Raw genomic sequence first — 21,849 nt, forward strand, 5'->3', positions numbered from 1 at the left:
GACTGGTATCAATATCTTTGGAGAGGCGACTTCCTGCCTAGGGTAGCCTTTCCCACTTGCCCTAGGCATTGGGAGTTTCCTGGTCTCACTGAAAAATTGTTCAGAAAGTGTGTGTTACTGCCACGGTATAGACACAGGTTGTTGGTTCGTTTTCTTAGATGTTCTTCAGCACACAGTTCTATTGTTTCTACTTGCATGGGTTCATCTGGAGCAGTAGTGGAGGCAAAAAAAAGGTCGCTGAAGTGTAGGTGACAGTAGCTGTATCCAATAGGCACACTCAGCCTCTTCTCTCACGGAACCGTATGTCAATACGGGTAGCCATGGAAATAAATCCAAAATAATTGGAAGATCCTGGTTTGCCATCTCATCCTTGATGCAACCAGCCAGACCCTCCCAGAAGGTTGCAACTAGAGCTTTGTTATTCTTTTTTTTTTTTTTCTTTATCAAAGATTTTTCTTTTGAAAATAAAACAATACAAAAACATTTCACGGTTTGTGCAAAAAAGTAGAAATTTGTACGCAGTACAATACATTCTAGTGAAGCATCATAACAGAGCTTTGTTATTCTATTAGAGTTGTGTGGATGGGGTGCGAAACTGGCATATTGACGCGGTGTAGAGATGCCTTTGTGAAGCTTGAGGAGTGACTAGGACGCAGGTGACTCCCGACTAGGTTCTTAAAACACCTTTTGGAAGTTTGCAGGGAAGTCTCGAATGTTGCTAATGATAGGTTTCTTCCGTTCTCATAACGGAGATGCCCAGGCCAGCGCCTCACCAGGCAGCAGAGAGCGGATATAACTGACCTTGGCTCAGTTTGAAGAAAATTGACGCGCCATCACCTCAAAGTGGGTCGCTCATCTGTTCAAGAACCCCCTACATGACTTGGAGTTGCCTTTGTAGCGTGGGGAAGTAGGTAGATGCAATCCTGGACTATATGCAGTAGCTAGAAGTGGTTGCGTAGGCGCCACAAGTGATGCAAGAGTAGATATGGCATTGAGACGAGACCTTCTGTTGTAGTTGGTACAGCTGGTCCTGGCGAATGCATTGCTAGGTAAGAGACTTCAGGCAGGTTCACGTCAGTGGGGTTTATGGCCAGAGCAAACTAATGAAGCCCAAGGATTTGGCTGTAGCATGGGGCGGTTCTCTACCTCCAGTGTTAAGCTCCAGCTGATGTTAGTAGAAGCACAGTGGTCAGAAGAGCTAAAGGTCTGGGCAGATTGCGGAGGTTCGTAATGATTAACTTGGCAACAGGGCAAACGGCAGAGGTTGATCACGGCAAATTTAGCAATAGGGCAAGGCAGGCGGCAGACTAGGATGGTCAGGCACGGTACACAGGAGTTCAAACTAGATCGCAGGGAATACAAGATAATCAAATTGATTCGCCAATGAGTACCACAGCAGGAAGAGCTTTTATGCCAGTTTTGATTTTGGCCCGCCATGATCCTTTAAAAATGCAATGGTTAGCGCTCTAGGATCCAGTGGAGTCAGCCACAGATTGAGTAGGCAGAGGGCGGCAGCGTGGACCCGGACGCCGGGGACAGCTAAGTACAGGTGGGAGGACGATTAGTCTTACAATAATTCAGGACAAATGTACCCATGAGCCCTTGCTGAGTACATCTGCACATTTCTGGCAATGTAAGCACCTGGATACTATCGCATTACAACTAATACACTTGCAGAACGCAGTGATCTTTTAATTTCCAGGGTATATCCAGTCTGATGTGAGAGTTTTTACTCTGCATGCAATGGGCAGGTGCACCACGTTTATAATAGGCATGTCTAATCCTTTCAGATAAACCAACCATGTGACCAAGCCTAGAAAGTAATTATATACTTGAATAAAAAGAAAACCTAAAACTTTGGTTAAGAGGTGCGGCAATGTGTCCCATTGGTGTAATGAATTTTTTTTGTTTGCTTCTGAAGCCATCATCTGTTTCGCGCTTCACACAGAACCTCACGTCTTGGATGCTTCTGTTTTTGTACTTCATGCTTCCTCACACTTTTGGGGAAATTACGTAAATGTCATTTCAAGTGAGAAAAGTCATATGTTCTTCTCTTGTGACATGTCTTGGCCCAGGATATTTTGAGTCCCCATTAATTTACAATCGCATTAAGAAAAAAAAATGGTTTAATTCTAGACTTTAGGTTGCAAAAGCGGTCAAGGAATGGAGTTGGAGCTGCTGTAGCTTTTTAATGTGGAGCAAGAAAGTTTGCAAACCCTTAGAAATCCGCCTCTGAAAATTAGGCGTTTTTTAATCCTGATTTTGCCAGCCGTTTTTAGCATTGTCCATTGGAAATCTACACTTGTTATGTAGAACGCAGAAAAAAAACTGCGGAAAATTACGCCTCGTATGAAAAACACAGCCTTTTACCATTGGGAAGCTGTTTGCAGGTGTTTTTAAAGTGTTTGTGGGAGCGTAATGCGACTCAGTCTCCGGAAAATAAGCTGTTCGAACATGGCGTGGACTAAAAGAATAAAATTTGCACGTACAAAATTGATATATATATATATTTTTTTTTTGCAAACCCCAAAAACAGCTGACCGAAAAAGTGCAAAATTCTAAATCTCTTCAGTTTGTTTCGGGAGTTTATGAATATATGGCCTTTTATTAAATTAGATTCCGAAGGACCTTAACAGCTGCTGAGAGAAAAACCTATAATATCCCAAGATCACCAAGAACTCGGTGAGTCGACAGGTCTCTTGCGTGGGCTAATGTCTGTGTTCATTCAACATCTGGTAACTACTAAGCAAGAATGGTTTGCTTGCGAGGATAGTGAGGAGGTTGCCACTATTACTGGAAGCAGGACACGAATAACTATTCGAAGCCTGCTAAAGATCATCTAGAGGAGAAGAATCTGTGAAAGAAGGGGTTAAAATAGAATTTGAATGCGCGACAACGTGCTACGTTTCAACATAAGAACCTAATCCAACCGTGAAACAAAATACTGCCAACCAAGCAGGACTACTCACCATCCGTGATGAACTATGAATTTTTGGATTTTGCTAAATGTATTCATCTGAAGCTCAATAAAAGTTGGGTTTTGCAACAAAACCGCACTACTACACGATGGTTGAAGAATGTTTTGGAATGGACAAGTAAAAGTCCCAACCAGAATATAGTAGAAAAGTTCAAGCGGGAGCAGATGCAGGATGTTCATAAAGAAAAAGCACCATCATCCATGAAGTGAAGCCATTCTGGAAGGAGTAAGGTCCACACTTCTTCCAAGCCAATATGCAAGACTTTACCGGGGTGTTTGCTTTGTCAATCCCTTTTTGTTAGGTTATTCTAAAGATGGGATGATCATAGAAACCCTATGATCGGCTGTAATTACCGTGGTACTAAGTATCCATTTCCCTTCGGTGCCACCACTGGAGAGAGAAAACATTACGTCATGTTCAGTGAAATAAATTGGCTGTCCATGTTATGCATGAGTATCAGAAGCTACTCTGGATAATGGGTGTAGGTCCTGAATAAGGGACTCTCCTCTATTAACTTAGAACTACCTAAAATAGGGTATTTAATTAAAGGGGTTGTCCGAAAGTCAACAATTTATCACCTACCCACAGGGTAAACTTTTCTGATTGCTAGTGGCCTCACTGCTGGGAGCCGCAGCAATTGCCAGGACCTGGGTCCCAAACCCCCGTTCCTCCTTACTGCACCTTTCACAGTAAGGATGAGCCTGAATGGAGCAGTGATCGAGCATGCTCTCGCCCCTCCACTCAATCTATGGGTTCTGATGGAAACAGTCAAGCACTGTACTCTGTTTCCTTCAGTCCCATAACATTTAATTTAAGCGGCAGCACGCATGCTCTACCGCAGCTCCATTCAAAGTCCTCACTGCACTGGAGCAGTGAGGAGGAACGGTGGTTCGGGACCCCTGCGCTTTTGAGCGGCGGGGCGATTAGGTGATACTTGTTAATTCTGTGGATAACCCCTTTAGGCTATGTACACATATGCCTTGGAGGCTCCATTAGAAACCTCCATCGCAGATCCGGTCAAAAATGCCATAAGACCGTGAATACCGTGGCTTAAAGTCCAATGGGTTCTCTCGGGCGCAGTTGGTGTCTGTTGAGCAATGGATCCGTTACTGCCATTTTCATTCTGCTCCTATGACGGCACCCAACAATTGAAATAGCAACGCAGATGTGAACAAAGCCTTAACAAAAATATAAGGGTTTACAGACTTTTTTGCACCACTGTAATCCAAAAACACCCTTATACAACCCACCGAGTATTGGGACATGTAACCCTACAGTTAAGATCATGATATAAGGTCAATTGCCAATGCATATGACTAGCACCTAAATATTGCATAGATATTTCAACAGTGGTTGTTTCATCCCCCGGCTGCATTTCTTTTTTTTCTTATAAAAAAAAATCCCTTTTTACTTTTCTCTACTGAAATGCAACGTTTCAGTACACAGGACAACTAAGGGCCTGTTCACATCACCGCTCATTTCCGTTCCGGGGTTCCGTCGGAGAGTTCCATCGGGTGAACCCCGCAACGGAAAGTGAAAGCACAGCCTCCGTTTGTCACCATTAATCTCAATGGTGACGGGAACATCGCTAATGCTTTCTGTTCGTCACCATTCCGGCTGGTTTCCGGTTTTCCGACGGAATCAATAACGCAGTCGACTCCGCTATTCCGTCGGAAAACCAACCGGAATAGTGACGAACGGAAAGCATTAGCGATGTTCCCTTCACCATTGAGATCAATGGTGACTGAAATGGAAGCTGTGCTGTCACTTTCCGTTGCGGTGTTCACCCGACGGAACCCTCCGACGGAACACCGGAACGGAAGTGAACGGTGATGTGAACAGGCCCTAAATCCACAAGAAAATGACATCCTAAAGGGTGTTTCCACTTTTTTACAACAATTTAGTTATACGTATCTACATAAAACATTTTAGCTTTATTTATTTTTTTGTCAAATAGTAAATACTTTAATTTCACTGATCCTGACCAGCCTGCATTATGGTTCATTCACAATTCTGCTGGTTGTCACTTTGAACTCACAACCTCATTTTGGACTCTTAGCCACTTCACTGAGCTCCTATTTATACAACAGGGCAGTTAGGCTATATTCAGGCGAGCATCGATACCCTCGGACGTGAAAAACTGACGTTTTTCATGTCCGAGGTGCACCCGTGCGGGATGCGTTGTCACGGATCCCCCATAGACTTATAAAGAGGTCCTGTCCTATTTTTTTCATGGACCCTTCACATGCTCTATTGAAACAAGGGTCATGTGAACGGCCCCATTGAAATACGCGAGTCAGTGTGACGGCCGTTGTTTTAACGGCCATCACACGGACGTGATACACGCTCGTCTGAATGAGCCTTTAGATTTTCCTAGATTACTGCCTGATGTAAAGATTACACTTCCCAGGATAAAAAGGTAGCTCTATGTAGACACTGAACCAGCAGGGGGTGACACAAGATTTTGAATTGTGAATGCAGCTCCATGGTATAATACAGGTGGTAACTGGGTCACTACATGTAAAAAAAATTCAGAGCTACCCCTTATTTTATGTGGACTAGTTATGTAAAATGGTATCTAAAAGTGAACATATCCTTTTAAGAACCCTGAATTCTGCATGTGCATTCAAATTAACTTAAGTTTTTTCACTGTATTTTACATTTCCTGAATATTATGTAATTCAGAAGGCCCAAGTTCACATTTTATTTGGATCCAGACTGATGCCAAAATCCATCTTCTTCCACTCCAAACCATCTTGTTCTTGATTTACAGACCCCAGACAAAAAAGTGTCCCAACACTCCGTCCAGTTAGCGCTTATGGTGGCCGTAGACATGTTATAATGGTCAGCAGATCCCGGCCTTGTTTTCACAATCCAACGACCATTGTATGTCTGTGGGTTCAGCGCTACAATCCCCCCCCCCCCATGACTTCCATCAGGACAAACACAGTTGGGACAACCTGGATTTTATCTTGTCCGTTCCTCCCCCCACCCCATTGAAATAATCGACAAAAAGTTTTATCCGCATCTGTAAAAATAACGTGCCAAATTTTGGGCAAGCTAAGTAGAGATGTTAATGGGCTAGTCTGGTAAGGAAGCCGGTGAAAAGCTATTTTATTTCTAAAGGCTCATTCAGACAAGTGTGTGTCGCGTCCATGTGACGGCCGTTAGAAAAACAACCATCACATGGACTCATGTATTTATATGGGGCCGTTCACATGACTGTTTCAACGGAGCGTGTGAAGGGTCAGCGATAAAATAGGACATGTCCTATTTTACTGCGTCATCCATCCCTCCGTAGACAGCGCTGTGACAACGCGTCCTGCACGGGTGCCCCTCGGAAGTGAAAAACATCAGTTTTTCACGTCTGAGGTTGCCGAAGCTCTTCTGAATGTTGACAAAGGCGGACTTATTTACACTGGTGGCCCTGGAAAACCTCTTCTAAGAGCCAAAATAGCTTCCAGATTCCTCAGCGGCAGTCGGAAAGAACCTCTGAAAATGGCGTGGTCGCCATAATTTGATTAATACATTAAAAGTTTTATCTTCAGACCCAAGAAGTCTTTAAAAGCTATGTACACCTTTGCAACGAAAATCAAGCTGCTGTGCAAAAAATTCTCTTAATTAAAGAATATTCTACCATTTTGTGTCAACCACTCCTATGCAAACCTATGTGTCGTCAAGGTTACAGACCACAAAACCCTGTGTAGTCTGATCCTGCAGTCATACTCCCGTCTATCTGTCCTCGCTTCCTAACATACATTTGGCAGGTTATGAAGAAGCTGGGGACGAGTGTAATGGAGTATGACTGCAGGGTGAGACTACACAGGATTTGTTTTCTTTTACCATGGAGACGCATAGGTCTGCACAGCAGCTGTATACACAAATCGGTTGGAAACTTTTATGAAGGACTGCAGAGTTGCTTCACTTTTTATTTAAGATGCAATGGTGCAATAAAATCAATTGCTTTTCTAAGGACTTAAAGAGTCTCTGTCACCACATTATAAGTGCCCTATCTCCTACATAATCTGATCGGCGCTGTAATGTAGATAGCATTGGTTTTTATTTAGAAAAACTATAAATTTTGACCAAGTTGTGACCTATTTTAGATTTATGCTAATGACTTCCTTAATGCCCAACTGGGCATTTTTTTATCTTTTGGCCAAGTGGGCGTTGTAAAGAGAAGTGTATGACGCTGACCAATCAGCGTCATATACTTCTCTCCATTCATGTACTCAGCACATAGTGATCTGCGAGATCATGATGTGCAGCCAGATACACACACATTTACGTTACTGAAGTGTCTTGAGAGTGAATAGACATCGCTTCCAGCCAGGACGCGATGTCTATTCACAATCCCGACACTTCGGTAACGTTTGTGTGTCACTTACTCACAGCACATTGAGATCACGCTTGCTGTCATTAAGTCCCACACAAACGTTACCGAAGTGTCGGGATTGTGAATAGACATCGCGTCCTGGCTGGAAGCGATGTCTATTCACTCTCAAGACACTTCAGTAACGTTAATGTGGGTGTATGTGGCTGCACATCATGATCTCGCAAGATTACTATGTGCTGAGTACATGAATGGAGAGAAGTGTATGACACTGATTGGTCAGCGTCATACACTTCTCTTTACAACGCCCACTTGGTCAAAAGCTAAAAAATGCCCAGTTGGGCATTAAGAAAGTCATTAGCATAAATCTAAAATAGGTCATAACTTGGTCAAAATTTATTGTTTTTCTAAATTAAAAACACTGTTGTAATCTACATTACAGCGCCGATCATATTATGTAGGAGATAGGGCACTTATAATGTGGTGACAGAGTCTCTTTAAGGGCCGGCCACACATGTAAAATAGGTCATTCGGCCAGCCGTTATCACTGCCCAAACATCGCCATTAACATGCATTCGCTTCACTGAGCATGCAGAATTGTCGGGCAGTGGTTTATCTCCCAACAGAACAAACCACCCAAGGAAGATCTGTCTGAGGCCTACATACACGCTAGATTGTCAGCAGGATACACCAACATTAAAAGTTTTTCAGTCGCTAAAAATGTATGGCTTCTCTTTAGTATAGGCCATCCATAGCTGATGGGTCGGGGTCTGATTCCCGGGACCCCGCCGATCAGCTGTTTTGAAGGGGGTGCATGCTTTTCCTTCATTTCTACTTGCTCACTGTGAGTCTCCGACACGGATGTAGTGGCAATTAACCGGTATTACAGCCTTCTCCCCTTCAATGGGAGAAGAGGCTGCAATACCTGTGAATTGCCGCTAAATGCGTGTCGAAGATTCACAGTGAGTAAGTAGAAATGGAGGGGAAGCAGCGCTCGTACGAGGGCTGTACCCCCTTCAAGACAGCTGATAGGTGGGGGTCCCGGGAATCTGACCCGACCCATCAGCTATGGATGACCTATCCTAAAGATAAGCCATCAATTTTTAGCGCCTGGATAACCCCTTTAATGTGTATGAGCAGATTAAGTTAGACAACCTATTTCTTTGCACGCTGTCCCCTTTAATTTTCACTTAGTCAGCTGCAAGGGCAAATTCCCTTAAAACCCTTCCTTCAAATGGACATGCTATTACGTCCTTATTGCGGTCTAACTGCAATAGAATGTAATAATACGTCCAGTTCATCATGCAGTTGTAGAAGCTGTGATTTACAGCCGTTGTGGTGGCTGAGATCAGTGAAACCTCGGATCCTGGCTATTAGGCCCCTTAGAAGCTGCGGTTAATAGTGACCATGTCATCTAAGAAGTTTGAGAGAGGGGCTCCACTATCTGGCAGGCCATCGGCAACCCCAACGATGTGATCACAAGGTACAGATGGGTTCCCATGGCTGCTGGGGTCCTAACAAGGCCATATGGTCGGCCTGATAGATTGCCGGTCTGTATGCGCAAGGCATTATTGTTTGTCAGTGATACACAAAGTATGCGATTAAGTGATTGTAGCGTCAAGTTCCCTAGTGGGACTAAAAAAAACATCTTTTAAAAAAAAAAAAAAATGTATCTTGTAATTGTAGAGTGAAGTATAAAGAAGAAAACAACCTGTGGAATTTGGTTTGTTTTCCATTTTTCCAAATAAGGTACCCAAAATGGTGCCAACGAAAAATACACGATGTCCCACAAAAATAAAGCCCGTCGACTGGGGTGGGATATGGCTCTTTATTATTGCTTCTGTGCATCTATAAAAAAAAAAAAGAACTAAGCAACTCTGTATACGATCTCTTACCGTTTTGTGTACACAGCTATGTAGAGCTATGTGTCTCCATGGTAACAGACTACAAACAAACTATGTGTAGTCTGATCCCGCAGTTGTTACTCCCTTCCATCTATTCCCTTTTCTTTGGTCTGTTTCTTTTGTTAGAGGCTGGGCCTCATTTATCAAACAAAATATCCAATAAAAGCCTAAACAAAGTTAGAGGGGTTGTCCAGTTTTAAAAAACAAACAAAAAAAAACCTTTTCAATTATCCTATTGGGGGAATTCTGATATAATAGAGGATCCTATGTTCTGGAGCCTTATCTTTTCGACAGAGTAAATATTCTAACTGTAATTCTTCATTTCTCCTGTGGTGGCACTGCAGGGGATTTGAACACTTGCTGCCAGTTCTTTTTTCGATCACGTGATTGCTGGGGACACGTCTCAAAAAGGGATTGTGAAAAATGGACTGCTCCTTTAAGCTGTGTTTTACAGGGGTTTGTGTTCATAAAGGGTGATGTTTACTTGCTGTGTAATGTTCCAAAATGTAACGTGGAAAGATATAGATCGATCTATCCATAAATATTACCTATGTTATCTACTTTATAGGGCATTGAGAGAGAACATATCTTCTTGCAAAAGATTCTCAAATTTTTCATTTAAAGGAACACTTCAGGCAAAACTGATGTTATGCCTAGTGAGTGGGTGGAGCCTGACACAGGGATTCTCTCTGCTGTGGGATTCTCTCTGCTGTTCTTTTGAACCCTGTTTGATCACAGGGGATCCAGTTGCTGGAATCCCAGATCTATTTTTTTGCTGTCACCAGGGAAAATGTACTAATTTTACTATTATCAACATCACATGGTCATACCAAGTCTTTTTTTTTATTTTATATATAGACGTTCTCTGTTGGCTACTGGATGGGGAGTTCTGAGCGGAGGACACCACTCAATGACCTCCTAATACCCCTCCCATATGCCATAATAGGTGTGCGTCACCCAATCGGGTCCCCACTGTATTAGCCGATAGACCACGACGGCAGAAATGTAAAAAAAAAAATAAAAAAAAAATAAAATATATATATATATATATATAATATTCCTTGTGTTTGATCTGCCTTTAACTATTTAGAAGTCTTGGGAAGGCTGGGTGACAACTCTTGTGACCCGAGGGAAGCTGTAATGGCAGCCATAGGAAGTGACCCAAGTTTTTTTTATTTGATTTTATACAACACTTTTTTGTTATTGCACTGGTTGTTTGGGGACCCCAAGTATAAGAGGTTGTAGTAGACCTAATGTTGGTTCGTTCTATGCAATGGAGACCGAATGAACGTTGAATACTCATTGTGATTGCGTTACCGAGAGTATCGGGGAAATCTTCGCTTTATTAGGATTAATTGTTTCATTTATGGAACGCTGATGGTTTCTGGCTCTGGAATATATATCATTGTCTAAAAATTGTTACATCTGTAATGGCTTGTGGTGAATGTCCACCCCCGGACGCCTCTTTATTTAAATTTTCGTAACCTAACTTTGAAACGGTCAGCGCTCAGTTTATCTGATTGTAGCGCTCCTAATCCCCTTCATAGACCGACTTAAAGGGGTAATCCCAGAATAGACCGTTATCACCTATAATTGTCTGATCGCTGGGACCCCACCGGTCGTGAGCACAGGAGTGCCGAACATCCCGTTTCTTGAATGGAGCGGTGGTCGAGCATGCCCCCGCCGCTCCATTCAACGTGTATGGGATTGATGGAAACAGCAGAGTGCTGTACTCGACTGTTTCTGTCTATTCCATAGACATTGAATGGAGTGGCGGTGGCATGCTCAACCACCGCTCCATTCGAGACCCGTTCTCATGATTGGTGGGGGTCCCAGCGATCAGATTATTATCACCTATCCTGTGAATAATTGTCCATTCTTGAATTACCCCTTTAATAAATTTCTATCTGCCTGCTGCCACCACTAGGGGGAGCTTACTGCATACAGTGTATATGTTGAATTCAAAAATAAATATGTATACTCCCCCTAGTGGTGGTTTGTGAGCAATTCCCTTCGGTATTGTCATTAGCTGCAGATAGCCATCACTATAATCTAGGCCAGGACAGCTGCGGAGAATTTAATTTCTCAGCAGTTGCCCTTTAGAGCCTATTCATAAACTATAGCTCGCTTTTGGACTAGGCTACCTGCTCCCACTTTGGCTTAGTTTAATATGAGGTATTGGCACATATATAAGGGCAGAGAGCTGCTTGGAGTGTTGTGCCCGGGGAAGCTCCTGACATCACTGTGTATATATAGATAGTGATGTCAGAGCTACAAGGCCGGGACCGTGGTCCTGCGGAAGGCGTCACTCTCCATATATGGGCAGTGATGCCAAGAGATTTACGATGCCAGAATCCCCGGCCAGAGCATCGGCAACGCTTTGGCCGGGGATTCCTCTCCTGGAGGAGCGCCTGACGTCACTGTCCAAATGTCAGGGGCTTTCAACTACGAAGTCCCCGGCCGGAGCATCGAAAGCGCTCTGACCGGGGACTCCGGGACTGAAGGAGCTCCTGTCGTCACTATGTCAAGGGCTTCCTCCAGTCCTGGTGTTCCAGGCCAGTGTGTTTCCGACGCTCTGGCCGGGAAATCCGTAGTTGAAAGCCTCTGACATCACTCTCCATATATGGACAGTGATGTCAGGGTCTTCCCCAGGGTGGGAAACCGTGGGGAAGCTCTCCGAGGTATACGGTTAACATGTACCTCTGACTAATGGGATACAGTCGCATCCCTCACACATAGGCTCCCATTTTTAAAAAAAAATAAAAAGTATACCGCGCCGTATCAGTTTTTTTTAATTTTTGCGGGATTCCACAGGTTGGACTGTTGTAGTCTTCTACGTTATTCCATCCTCCAAAAAAACGTATACTGTCCTATACCAGCCCGACGGAGGCCAAAAGGACGGGTTTAGCGAGTAGGTCGGGAGCTTTTTCGACGTACACGCTAAACGTAGAGCTGCAACGTGATGTGAACCAGGCCTCGTACTTTGGCCCTTAGCGGTATGTGATGTGGATCCTATATCGCACAGTTCTGCGTGCATTTCCGTATCACGCACTAAGTTTTCCCATAGAAGCGCTGAAAACAATGTTTCTAGGGGAGGACGGCCCGATGCACCGACATGTGACGGCCCGATCCACCGACGACGGCACGTGCTGCCATTTATATAAATCTCAATTTCCAGACGTATGTTTATATGGCAATACACGTGACCCCCTTGAAATATATTACCGCCGTATTCGGGTTTTGGCAAATTTGGTCGTGTGCCGAAATTGTAGTCATGATTTTTACGTGCGGCCATCTCCTCTCTCCTATTTCATACATTATAAAAAAAAAAAAAATACGTTTTTATATTCACATTTTTCGGTTGTAACTTTTCAGATCGTGCGGCGTAATATCCACGAATAATGTGAGTGTGCAGATCGGTGGGGATAGGAAAACCATTCTCATATAACATACTGGTAAGAAGCTGCATGTCTCTAGTGTCTGGATTTATTACATGTCATTTACAGAGTCGTCCACTAGGTGGCAGCATCTTACCGTACGCTTGGTTTTTAGAGGCTGTAGCTAGGGCAGGCTGTGGCAGTCATGTGACACAGTGTGGGTCACATGATCTGTTGGAGGTGAAGGGAGGGGGTGTGGCTGAGGAGTAATGGCTGCTCCCCTGTGGGCACATTCTGAGGATGTTGTCGCTGCTGAGGAGGAGGCCGCTCTCTGCCCTGTACTCGTGTCTCTGCAGGGTCGGTGCTGCTATCACTGGGCTCTGCTATTCTGTGTATGGGAGGTCGGGGGGTCCCAGAGCCGGGACTTGACCTTAACCCTGTGTGTGCCTGATGTAGAAGCCGCACTTGATGTTTTACTGATGTTTGTTATATTAGGCTATGTTCACACAGAGTTTTTTGCAGGAGGAAAATTCCTCCTGCAAAAACTGCTCCAGACGGTTTTTGCACAGTGCTATGACAAAAACTCGTCAAAACACTCGTCAAGGTGTTTTTTTTGCTCTTTCTGATTGATTGAAATAGGATTTTGGAGGCGGAAACCGCCTCAAGATGGGTCATGTCGCTTCTTTTTACCGCGACGCGTTTTTTTTACTCGTGGTAAAAAAAACTCGTCCAACTCCCATTGAAATGAATGGGAGGCATTTTCGGGCGGTTTTTGAGTTTTGCGGCGCAGTTTCCGCGTCAAAAAACTCTGTGTGAACAGGGCCTGTTCACACGGCGTGTATTAGACGCGTTTTTGACGCGATTTACGTGCCAAAAACGCTTCATGGGTAGTTCATATGTAGTATTTGATGTGGAAACCGCGCCGAAAAATGCCTGAAATCGTCTCCCATCTAAAACAAATCAAAGTAAAAACCGCTCACGTGAAAAAGAAGCGACATGCCCTTTTTTCGGGTGTTTCCGTATCTGACCTCCTATTGACATCAATAGGAGGCAGAGAAAGCGGTTTTCTTGGCGTTTTTTGGCCGCGGCCGAAAAAACGCGGCAAATGGTGTGCAGGCAGGTCAAAATTCCTGAAGATATTTTGAATCAGATTTTTCTACCTGCAAAAAACGGTGTGAACAGGGCCTAAAGCTTCCCATTGACCTTGTAGTGCATGCGGCGCAATTTTTTTTTTTACACGCGTGTGTTTAAAAAAAAACCCGTGTAAAAAAAGAAGCATCAGGTCAATTCTCAGCATGTAAAATTCGCCCAAAAAAACGTGCCTAATTACGCGCCTAAAAAATGTCAAACGCCTTTTTTAAGAAGCGCTTTACAAAAACGCTAGCGGTTTTTAACACGTTAAACATCGTTTTTGTTTTTTGTTCCGTCTGAACAAGACCTTGAGTCCCGCCGGTCACAGACACTGCGATGTTCTGTACAATACGAGCAATGACGAGGCCTCGTGCCGGTAATCACGGCGGCAGTGGAATCCGGCGATTGTCGGAATGACGTGTCGGGCGCGTTCCAGTCACTGATTGGGATGTGTAGGGTCGCCGTGATCTTGGCTCTAAGGCTCTGTTCACTTATCCGTCGCAGATTCTGTCGTTTTTGCCTGACAAAATAGCGCAGCATGCCGCACTCTGTCCGCAAAATGGCAGACACCCGACCGGACCTATTACAGTAAATGGGTTACTTCGGGTGCCGTTGTTTTCCATCATGCGACGGATCTGGTTTTTCGTTGTGCTGCACCGATGATAGAGCGACACTGAAAACCCGAATGGCGATCAGTAACGAAGTGGCGCACCAGAGAACTTCTGCCGTTTCTTTTAGCGATCGGTGGTGGTCTCCGTGCTCTGACACCCACCAATCAAAACTTCTGACGAAAAGGTTTAGTGACCCTTTAAATGTGCAGCTCGGTTATTTTAGGACGGCCGGGACATCTCGCCCGTATGAGAAGAGATCGTGTCTACCCCTCATCTGATGCCGGAGCGGTGGGGAGGTGGTTGTTTACATAGATCTATAGGGACCTGGATACGTACCCCGGTCATGTGACTGGAGATCAACGCTCGGGGGGGGGGGGGGGGAGGTGTTCTAAAGTCGACCTACAGCATCTTAACTATTCCAGGGCATTGCATAGGGCAGACATTTCTATGTGTTTATTCTGCTGTTGTTTTGTCTTCTGTTAGGATTCCACTGATGTGATCACAAGGGAAGGAAGAACAACATGGAGACCGTATTCTGCTGATGTAACTGGTCGTGCGGGAGGAGAGGCCGGACACGGGAAACCTGAGGTAAAGGAACTTCCTGGTTGTCATTTTTTTTACTTAATCATTTATTGAATTTCTCTATTAGTTTAAATTAGTGGTAAAGTTGTGTCCTGCACCCCCTCCCCCCAGCTGTCAGAGGAGGCAGCACAGTAATCACTCACACTCACTCACACACGTCACGGCAGTGCGCCTCCACCTTCCCCCTCATGTCACGGCAGTGCGCCCCCTGTAGTCACGGCAGTGCGCCTCCTCGCTCCCCCTCAGGTTACGGCAGTGCGCCTCCTCGCTCCCCCTCAGGTTACGGCAGTGCGCCTCCTCGCTCCCCCTCATGTCACGGCAGTGCGCCTCCTCGCTCCCCCTCAGGTTACGGCAGTGCGCCTCCTCGCTCCCCCTCAGGTTACGGCAGTGCGCCTCCTCGCTCCCCCTCAGGTTACGGCAGTGCGCCTCCTCGCTCCCCCTCAGGTTACGGCAGTGCGCCTCCTCGCTCCCCCTCATGTCACGGCAGTGCGCCTCCTCGCTCCCCCTCAGGTTACGGCAGTGCGCCTCCTCGCTCCCCCTCAGGTTACGGCAGTGCGCCTCCTCGCTCCCCCTCAGGTTACGGCAGTGCGCCTCCTCGCTCCCCCTCAGGTTACGGCAGTGCGCCTCCTCGCTCCCCCTCATGTCACGGCAGTGCGCCTCCTCGCTCCCCCTGTAGTCCCGGCAGTGCGCCTCCTCGCTCCCCCTGTAGTCCCGGCAGTGCGCCTCCTCGCTCCCCCTGTAGTCCCGGCAGTGCGCCTCCTCGCTCCCCCTCGTGTCCCGGCAGTGCGCCTCCTCGCTCCCCCTCGTGTCCCGGCAGTGCGCCTCCTCGCTCCCCCTCGTGTCCCGGCAGTGCGCCTCCTCGCTCCCCCTCGTGTCACGGCAGTGCGCCTCCTCGCTCCCCCTCGTGTCACGGCAGTGCGCCTCCTCGCTCCCCCTCGTGTCACGGCAGTGCGCCTCCTCGCTCCCCCTCGTGTCACGGCAGTGCGCCTCCTCGCTCCCCCTCGTGTCACGGCAGTGCGCCTCCTCGCTCCCCCTCGTGTCACGGCAGTGCGCCTCCTCGCTCCCCCTCGTGTCCCGGCAGTGCGCCTCCTCGCTCCCCCTCGTGTCCCGGCAGTGCGCCTCCTCGCTCCCCCTCGTGTCCCGGCAGTGCGCCTCCTCGCTCCCCCTCGTGTCACGGCAGTGCGCCTCCTCGCTCCCCCTCGTGTCACGGCAGTGCGCCTCCTCGCTCCCCCTCGTGTCACGGCAGTGCGCCTCCTCGCTCCCCCTCGTGTCACGGCAGTGCGCCTCCTCGCTCCCCCTCAGGTTACGGCAGTGCGCCTCCTCGCTCCCCCTCGTGTCACGGCAGTGCGCCTCCTCGCTCCCCCTCAGGTTACGGCAGTGCGCCTCCTCGCTCCCCCTCAGGTTACGGCAGTGCGCCTCCTCGCTCCCCCTCAGGTTACGGCAGTGCGCCTCCTCGCTCCCCCTCAGGTTACGGCAGTGCGCCTCCTCGCTCCCCCTCATGTCACGGCAGTGCGCCTCCTCGCTCCCCCTGTAGTCCCGGCAGTGCGCCTCCTCGCTCCCCCTGTAGTCCCGGCAGTGCGCCTCCTCGCTCCCCCTCGTGTCCCGGCAGTGCGCCTCCTCGCTCCCCTCGTGTCCCGGCAGTGCGCCTCCTCGCTCCCCCTCGTGTCCCGGCAGTGCGCCTCCTCGCTCCCCCTCGTGTCCCGGCAGTGCGCCTCCTCGCTCCCCCTCGTGTCCCGGCAGTGCGCCTCCTCGCTCCCCTCGTGTCCCGGCAGTGCGCCTCCTCGCTCCCCCTCGTGTCCCGGCAGTGCGCCTCCTCGCTCCCCCTCGTGTCCCGGCAGTGCGCCTCCTCGCTCCCCTCGTGTCACGGCAGTGCGCCTCCTCGCTCCCCCTCGTGTCACGGCAGTGCGCCTCCTCGCTCCCCCTCGTGTCACGGCAGTGCGCCTCCTCGCTCCCCCTCGTGTCACGGCAGTGCGCCTCCTCGCTCCCCCTCGTGTCACGGCAGTGCGCCTCCTCGTCCCCCTCGTGCCACGCAGTGCGCCTCCTCGCTCCCCCTCGTGTCACGGCAGTGCGCCTCCTCGCTCCCCCTGTGTCACGGCAGTGCGCCTCCTCGCTCCCCCTCAGGTACGGCAGTGCGCCTCCTCGCTCCCCCTCATGTCACGGCAGTGCGCCTCTTCGCTCCCCCTGTAGTCCCGGCAGTGCGCCTCCTCGCTCCCCCTGTAGTCCCGGCAGTGCGCCTCCTCGCTCCCCCTCGTGTCACGGCAGTGCGCCTCCTCGCTCCCCTCGTGTCACGGCAGTGCGCCTCCTCGCTCCCCCTCGTGTCACGGCAGTGCGCCTCCTCGCTCCCCCTCGTGTCACGGCAGTGCGCCTCCTCGCTCCCCCTCGTGTCACGGCAGTGCGCCTCCTCGCTCCCCCTCGTGTCACGGCAGTGCGCCTCCTCGCTCCCCTCGTGTCACGGCAGTGCGCCTCCTCGCTCCCCTCGTGTCACGGCAGTGCGCCTCCTCGCTCCCCTCGTGTCACGGCAGTGCGCCTCCTCGCTCCCCCTCGTGTCACGGCAGTGCGCCTCCTCGCTCCCCCTCGTGTCACGGCAGTGCGCCTCCTCGCTCCCCCTCGTGTCACGGCAGTGCGCCTCCTCGCTCCCCCCCGTGTCACGGCAGTGCGCCTCCTCGCTCCCCCTCGTGTCACGGCAGTGCGCCTCCTCGCTCCCCCGTGTCACGGCAGTGCGCCTCCTCGCTCCCCCTCGTGTCACGGCAGTGCGCCTCCTCGCTCCCCCTCGTGTCACGGCAGTGCGCCTCCTCGCTCCCCCTCGTGTCACGGCAGTGCGCCTCCTCGCTCCCCCTCGTGTCCCGGCAGTGCGCCTCTCGCTCCCCCTCGTGTCACGGCAGTGCGCCTCCTCGCTCCCCCTCGTGTCACGGCAGTGCGCCTCCTCGCTCCCCCTCGTGTCACGGCAGTGCGCCTCCTCGCTCCCCCTCGTGTCCCGGCAGTGCGCCTCCTCGCTCCCCCTCGTGTCCCGGCAGTGCGCCTCCTCGCTCCCCCTCGTGTCCCGGCAGTGCGCCTCCTCGCTCCCCCTCGTGTCCCGGCAGTGCGCCTCCTCGCTCCCCCTCGTGTCCCGGCAGTGCGCCTCCTCGCTCCCCCTCGTGTCCCGGCAGTGCGCCTCCTCGCTCCCCCTCGTGTCCCGGCAGTGCGCCTCCTCGCTCCCCCTCGTGTCCCGGCAGTGCGCCTCCTCGCTCCCCCTCGTGTCCCGGCAGTGCGCCTCCTCGCTCCCCCTCGTGTCCCGGCAGTGCGCCTCCTCGCTCCCCCTCGTGTCCCGGCAGTGCGCCTCCTCGCTCCCCTCGTGTCACGGCAGTGCGCCTCCTCGCTCCCCCTCGTGTCACGGCAGTGCGCCTCCTCGCTCCCCCTCGTGTCACGGCAGTGCGCTCCTCGCTCCCCCTCGTGTCACGGCAGTGCGCCTCCTCGCTCCCCCTCGTGTCACGGCAGTGCGCCTCCTCGCTCCCCCTCGTGTCACGGCAGTGCGCCTCCTCGCTCCCCCTCGTGTCACGGCAGTGCGCCTCCTCGCTCCCCCTCGTGTCACGGCAGTGCGCCTCCTCGCTCCCTCGTGTCACGGCAGTGCGCCTCCTCGCTCCCCCTCGTGTCACGGCAGTGCGCCTCCTCGCTCCCCCTCGTGTCACGGCAGTGCGCCTCCTCGCTCCCCCTCGTGTCACGGCAGTGCGCCTCCTCGCTCCCCCTCGTGTCACGGCAGTGCGCCTCCTCGCTCCCCCTCGTGTCACGGCAGTGCGCCTCCTCGCTCCCCCTCGTGTCACGGCAGTGCGCCTCCTCGCTCCCCTCGTGTCACGGCAGTGCGCCTCCTCGCTCCCCCTCGTGTCACGGCAGTGCGCCTCCTCGCTCCCCCTCGTGTCACGGCAGTGCGCCTCCTCCTCTCCCCCTCGTGTCACGGCAGTGCGCCTCCTCGCTCCCCCTCGTGTCACGGCAGTGCGCCTCCTCGCTCCCCCTCGTGTCACGGCAGTGCGCCTCCTCGCTCCCCCTCGTGTCACGGCAGTGCGCCTCCTCGCTCCCCCTCGTGTCACGGCAGTGCGCCTCCTCGCTCCCCCTCGTGTCACGGCAGTGCGCCTCCTCGCTCCCCCTCGTGTCACGGCAGTGCGCCTCCTCGCTCCCCCTCGTGTCACGGCAGTGCGCCTCCTCGCTCCCCCTCGTGTCACGGCAGTGCGCCTCCTCGCTCCCCCTGTGTCACGGCAGTGCGCCTCCTCGCTCCCCCTCGTGTCACGGCAGTGCGCCTCCTCGCTCCCCCTGTAGTCCCGGCAGTGCGCCTCCTCGCTCCCCCTCGTGTCACGGCAGTGCGCCTCCTCGCTCCCCCTGTAGTCCCGGCAGTGCGCCTCCTCGCTCCCCCTCGTGTCCCGGCAGTGCGCCTCCTCGCTCCCCCTCGTGTCACGGCAGTGCGCCTCCTCGCTCCCCCTCGTGTCACGGCAGTGCGCCTCCTCGCTCCCCCTCGTGTCACGGCAGTGCGCCTCCTCGCTCCCCCTCGTGTCACGGCAGTGCGCCTCCTCGCTCCCCCTCGTGTCACGGCAGTGCGCCTCCTCGCTCCCCCTCGTGTCACGGCAGTGCGCCTCCTCGCTCCCCCTCGTGTCACGGCAGTGCGCCTCCTCGCTCCCCCTCGTGTCACGGCAGTGCGCCTCCTCGCTCCCCCTCGTGTCACGGCAGTGCGCCTCCTCGCTCCCCCTCGTGTCACGGCAGTGCGCCTCCTCGCTCCCCCTCGTGTCACGGCAGTGCGCCTCCTCGCTCCCCCTCGTGTCACGGCAGTGCGCCTCCTCGCTCCCCCTCGTGTCACGGCAGTGCGCCTCCTCGCTCCCCCTCGTGTCACGGCAGTGCGCCTCCTCGCTCCCCCTCGTGTCACGGCAGTGCGCCTCCTCGCTCCCCCTCGTGTCACGGCAGTGCGCCTCCTCGCTCCCCCTCGTGTCACGGCAGTGCGCCTCCTCGCTCCCCCTCGTGTCACGGCAGTGCGCCTCCTCGCTCCCCCTCGTGTCACGGCAGTGCGCCTCCTCGCTCCCCCTCGTGTCACGGCAGTGCGCCTCCTCGCTCCCCCTCGTGTCACGGCAGTGCGCCTCCTCGCTCCCCCTCGTGTCACGGCAGTGCGCCTCCTCGCTCCCCCTCGTGTCACGGCAGTGCGCCTCTCGCTCCCCCTCGTGTCACGGCAGTGCGCCTCCTCGCTCCCCCTCGTGTCACGGCAGTGCGCCTCCTCGCTCCCCCTCGTGTCACGGCAGTGCGCCTCCTCGCTCCCCCTCGTGTCACGGCAGTGCGCCTCCTCGCTCCCCCTCGTGTCACGGCAGTGCGCCTCCTCGCTCCCCCTCGTGTCACGGCAGTGCGCCTCCTCGCTCCCCCTCGTGTCACGGCAGTGCGCCTCCTCGCTCCCCCTCGTGTCACGGCAGTGCGCCTCCTCGCTCCCCCTCGTGTCACGGCAGTGCGCCTCCTCGCTCCCCCTCGTGTCCCGGCAGTGCGCCTCCTCGCTCCCCCTCGTGTCCCGGCAGTGCGCCTCCTCGCTCCCCCTCGTGTCCCGGCAGTGCGCCTCCTCGCTCCCCCTCGTGTCACGGCAGTGCGCCTCCTCGCTCCCCCTCGTGTCACGGCAGTGCGCCTCCTCGCTCCCCCTCGTGTCACGGCAGTGCGCCTCCTCGCTCCCCCTCGTGTCACGGCAGTGCGCCTCCTCGCTCCCCCTCGTGTCACGGCAGTGCGCCTCCTCGCTCCCCCTCGTGTCACGGCAGTGCGCCTCCTCGCTCCCCCTCGTGTCACGGCAGTGCGCCTCCTCGCTCCCCCTCGTGTCACGGCAGTGCGCCTCCTCGCTCCCCCTCGTGTCACGGCAGTGCGCCTCCTCGCTCCCCCTCGTGTCACGGCAGTGCGCCTCCTCGCTCCCCCTCGTGTCACGGCAGTGCGCCTCCTCGCTCCCCCTCGTGTCACGGCAGTGCGCCTCCTCGCTCCCCTCGTGTCACGGCAGTGCGCCTCCTCGCTCCCCCTCGTGTCACGGCAGTGCGCCTCCTCGCTCCCCCTCGTGTCACGGCAGTGCGCCTCCTCGCTCCCCCTCGTGTCACGGCAGTGCGCCTCCTCGCTCCCCCTCGTGTCACGGCAGTGCGCCTCCTCGCTCCCCCTCGTGTCACGGCAGTGCGCCTCCTCGCTCCCCCTCGTGTCACGGCAGTGCGCCTCCTCGCTCCCCCTCGTGTCACGGCAGTGCGCCCCCTCGCTCCCCCTCGTGTCACGGCAGTGCGCCCCCTCGCTCCCCCTCGTGTCACGGCAGTGCGCCCCCTCGCTCCCCCTCGTGTCACGGCAGTGCGCCCCTCGCTCCCCCTCGTGTCACGGCAGTGCGCCCCCTCGCTCCCCCTCGTGTCACGGCAGTGCGCCCCCTCGCTCCCCCTCGTGTCACGGCAGTGCGCCCCCTCGCTCCCCCTCGTGTCACGGCAGTGCGCCCCCTCGCTCCCCCTCGTGTCACGGCAGTGCGCCCCCTCGCTCCCCCTCGTGTCACGGCAGTGCGCCCCCTCGCTCCCCCTCGTGTCACGGCAGTGCGCCCCCTCGCTCCCCCTCGTGTCACGGCAGTGCGCCCCCTCGCTCCCCCTCGTGTCACGGCAGTGCGCCCCCCTCGCGCCCCCTCGTGTCACGGCAGTGCGCCCCCTCGCTCCCCCTCGTGTCACGGCAGTGCGCCCCCTCGCGTCACGGCAGTGCGCCCCCTCGCGTCACGGCAGTGCGCCCCCTCGCGTCACGGCAGTGCGCCCCCTCGCTCCCCCTCGCGTCACGGCAGTGCGCCCCCTCGCGTCACGGCAGTGCGCCCCTTCGCTCCCCCTCGCGTCACGGCAGTGCGCCCCCTCGCTCCCCCTCGCGTCACGGCAGTGCGCCCCCTCGCTCCCCCTCGCGTCACGGCAGTGCGCCCCCTCGCTCCCCCTCGCGTCACGGCAGTGCGCC

The 21,849-nt window shown here is 53.2% G+C and overlaps 1 protein-coding gene across 1 annotated transcript in view; it reads left to right on the forward strand.

The window, feature by feature from the left end:
* Positions 1 to 12,823: 12,823 nt before the first annotated feature.
* Positions 12,824 to 21,849, forward strand: part of TARS2 (threonyl-tRNA synthetase 2, mitochondrial) — a 43,539-nt gene continuing 34,513 nt past the window's right edge. Inside the window, exons 1-2 of the mRNA XM_075843365.1 lie at positions 12,824 to 12,949; positions 14,818 to 14,922. Of these exons, the coding sequence (XP_075699480.1) occupies positions 12,893 to 12,949; positions 14,818 to 14,922 (162 nt within the window). The 5' untranslated portion in view covers positions 12,824 to 12,892. The remainder of the gene's footprint in view (positions 12,950 to 14,817; positions 14,923 to 21,849) is intronic.

The sequence above is a fragment of the Rhinoderma darwinii genome, chromosome 12 (genome assembly GCF_050947455.1).
Source record: "Rhinoderma darwinii isolate aRhiDar2 chromosome 12, aRhiDar2.hap1, whole genome shotgun sequence".
Lineage (NCBI taxonomy): Eukaryota > Metazoa > Chordata > Amphibia > Anura > Rhinodermatidae > Rhinoderma > Rhinoderma darwinii.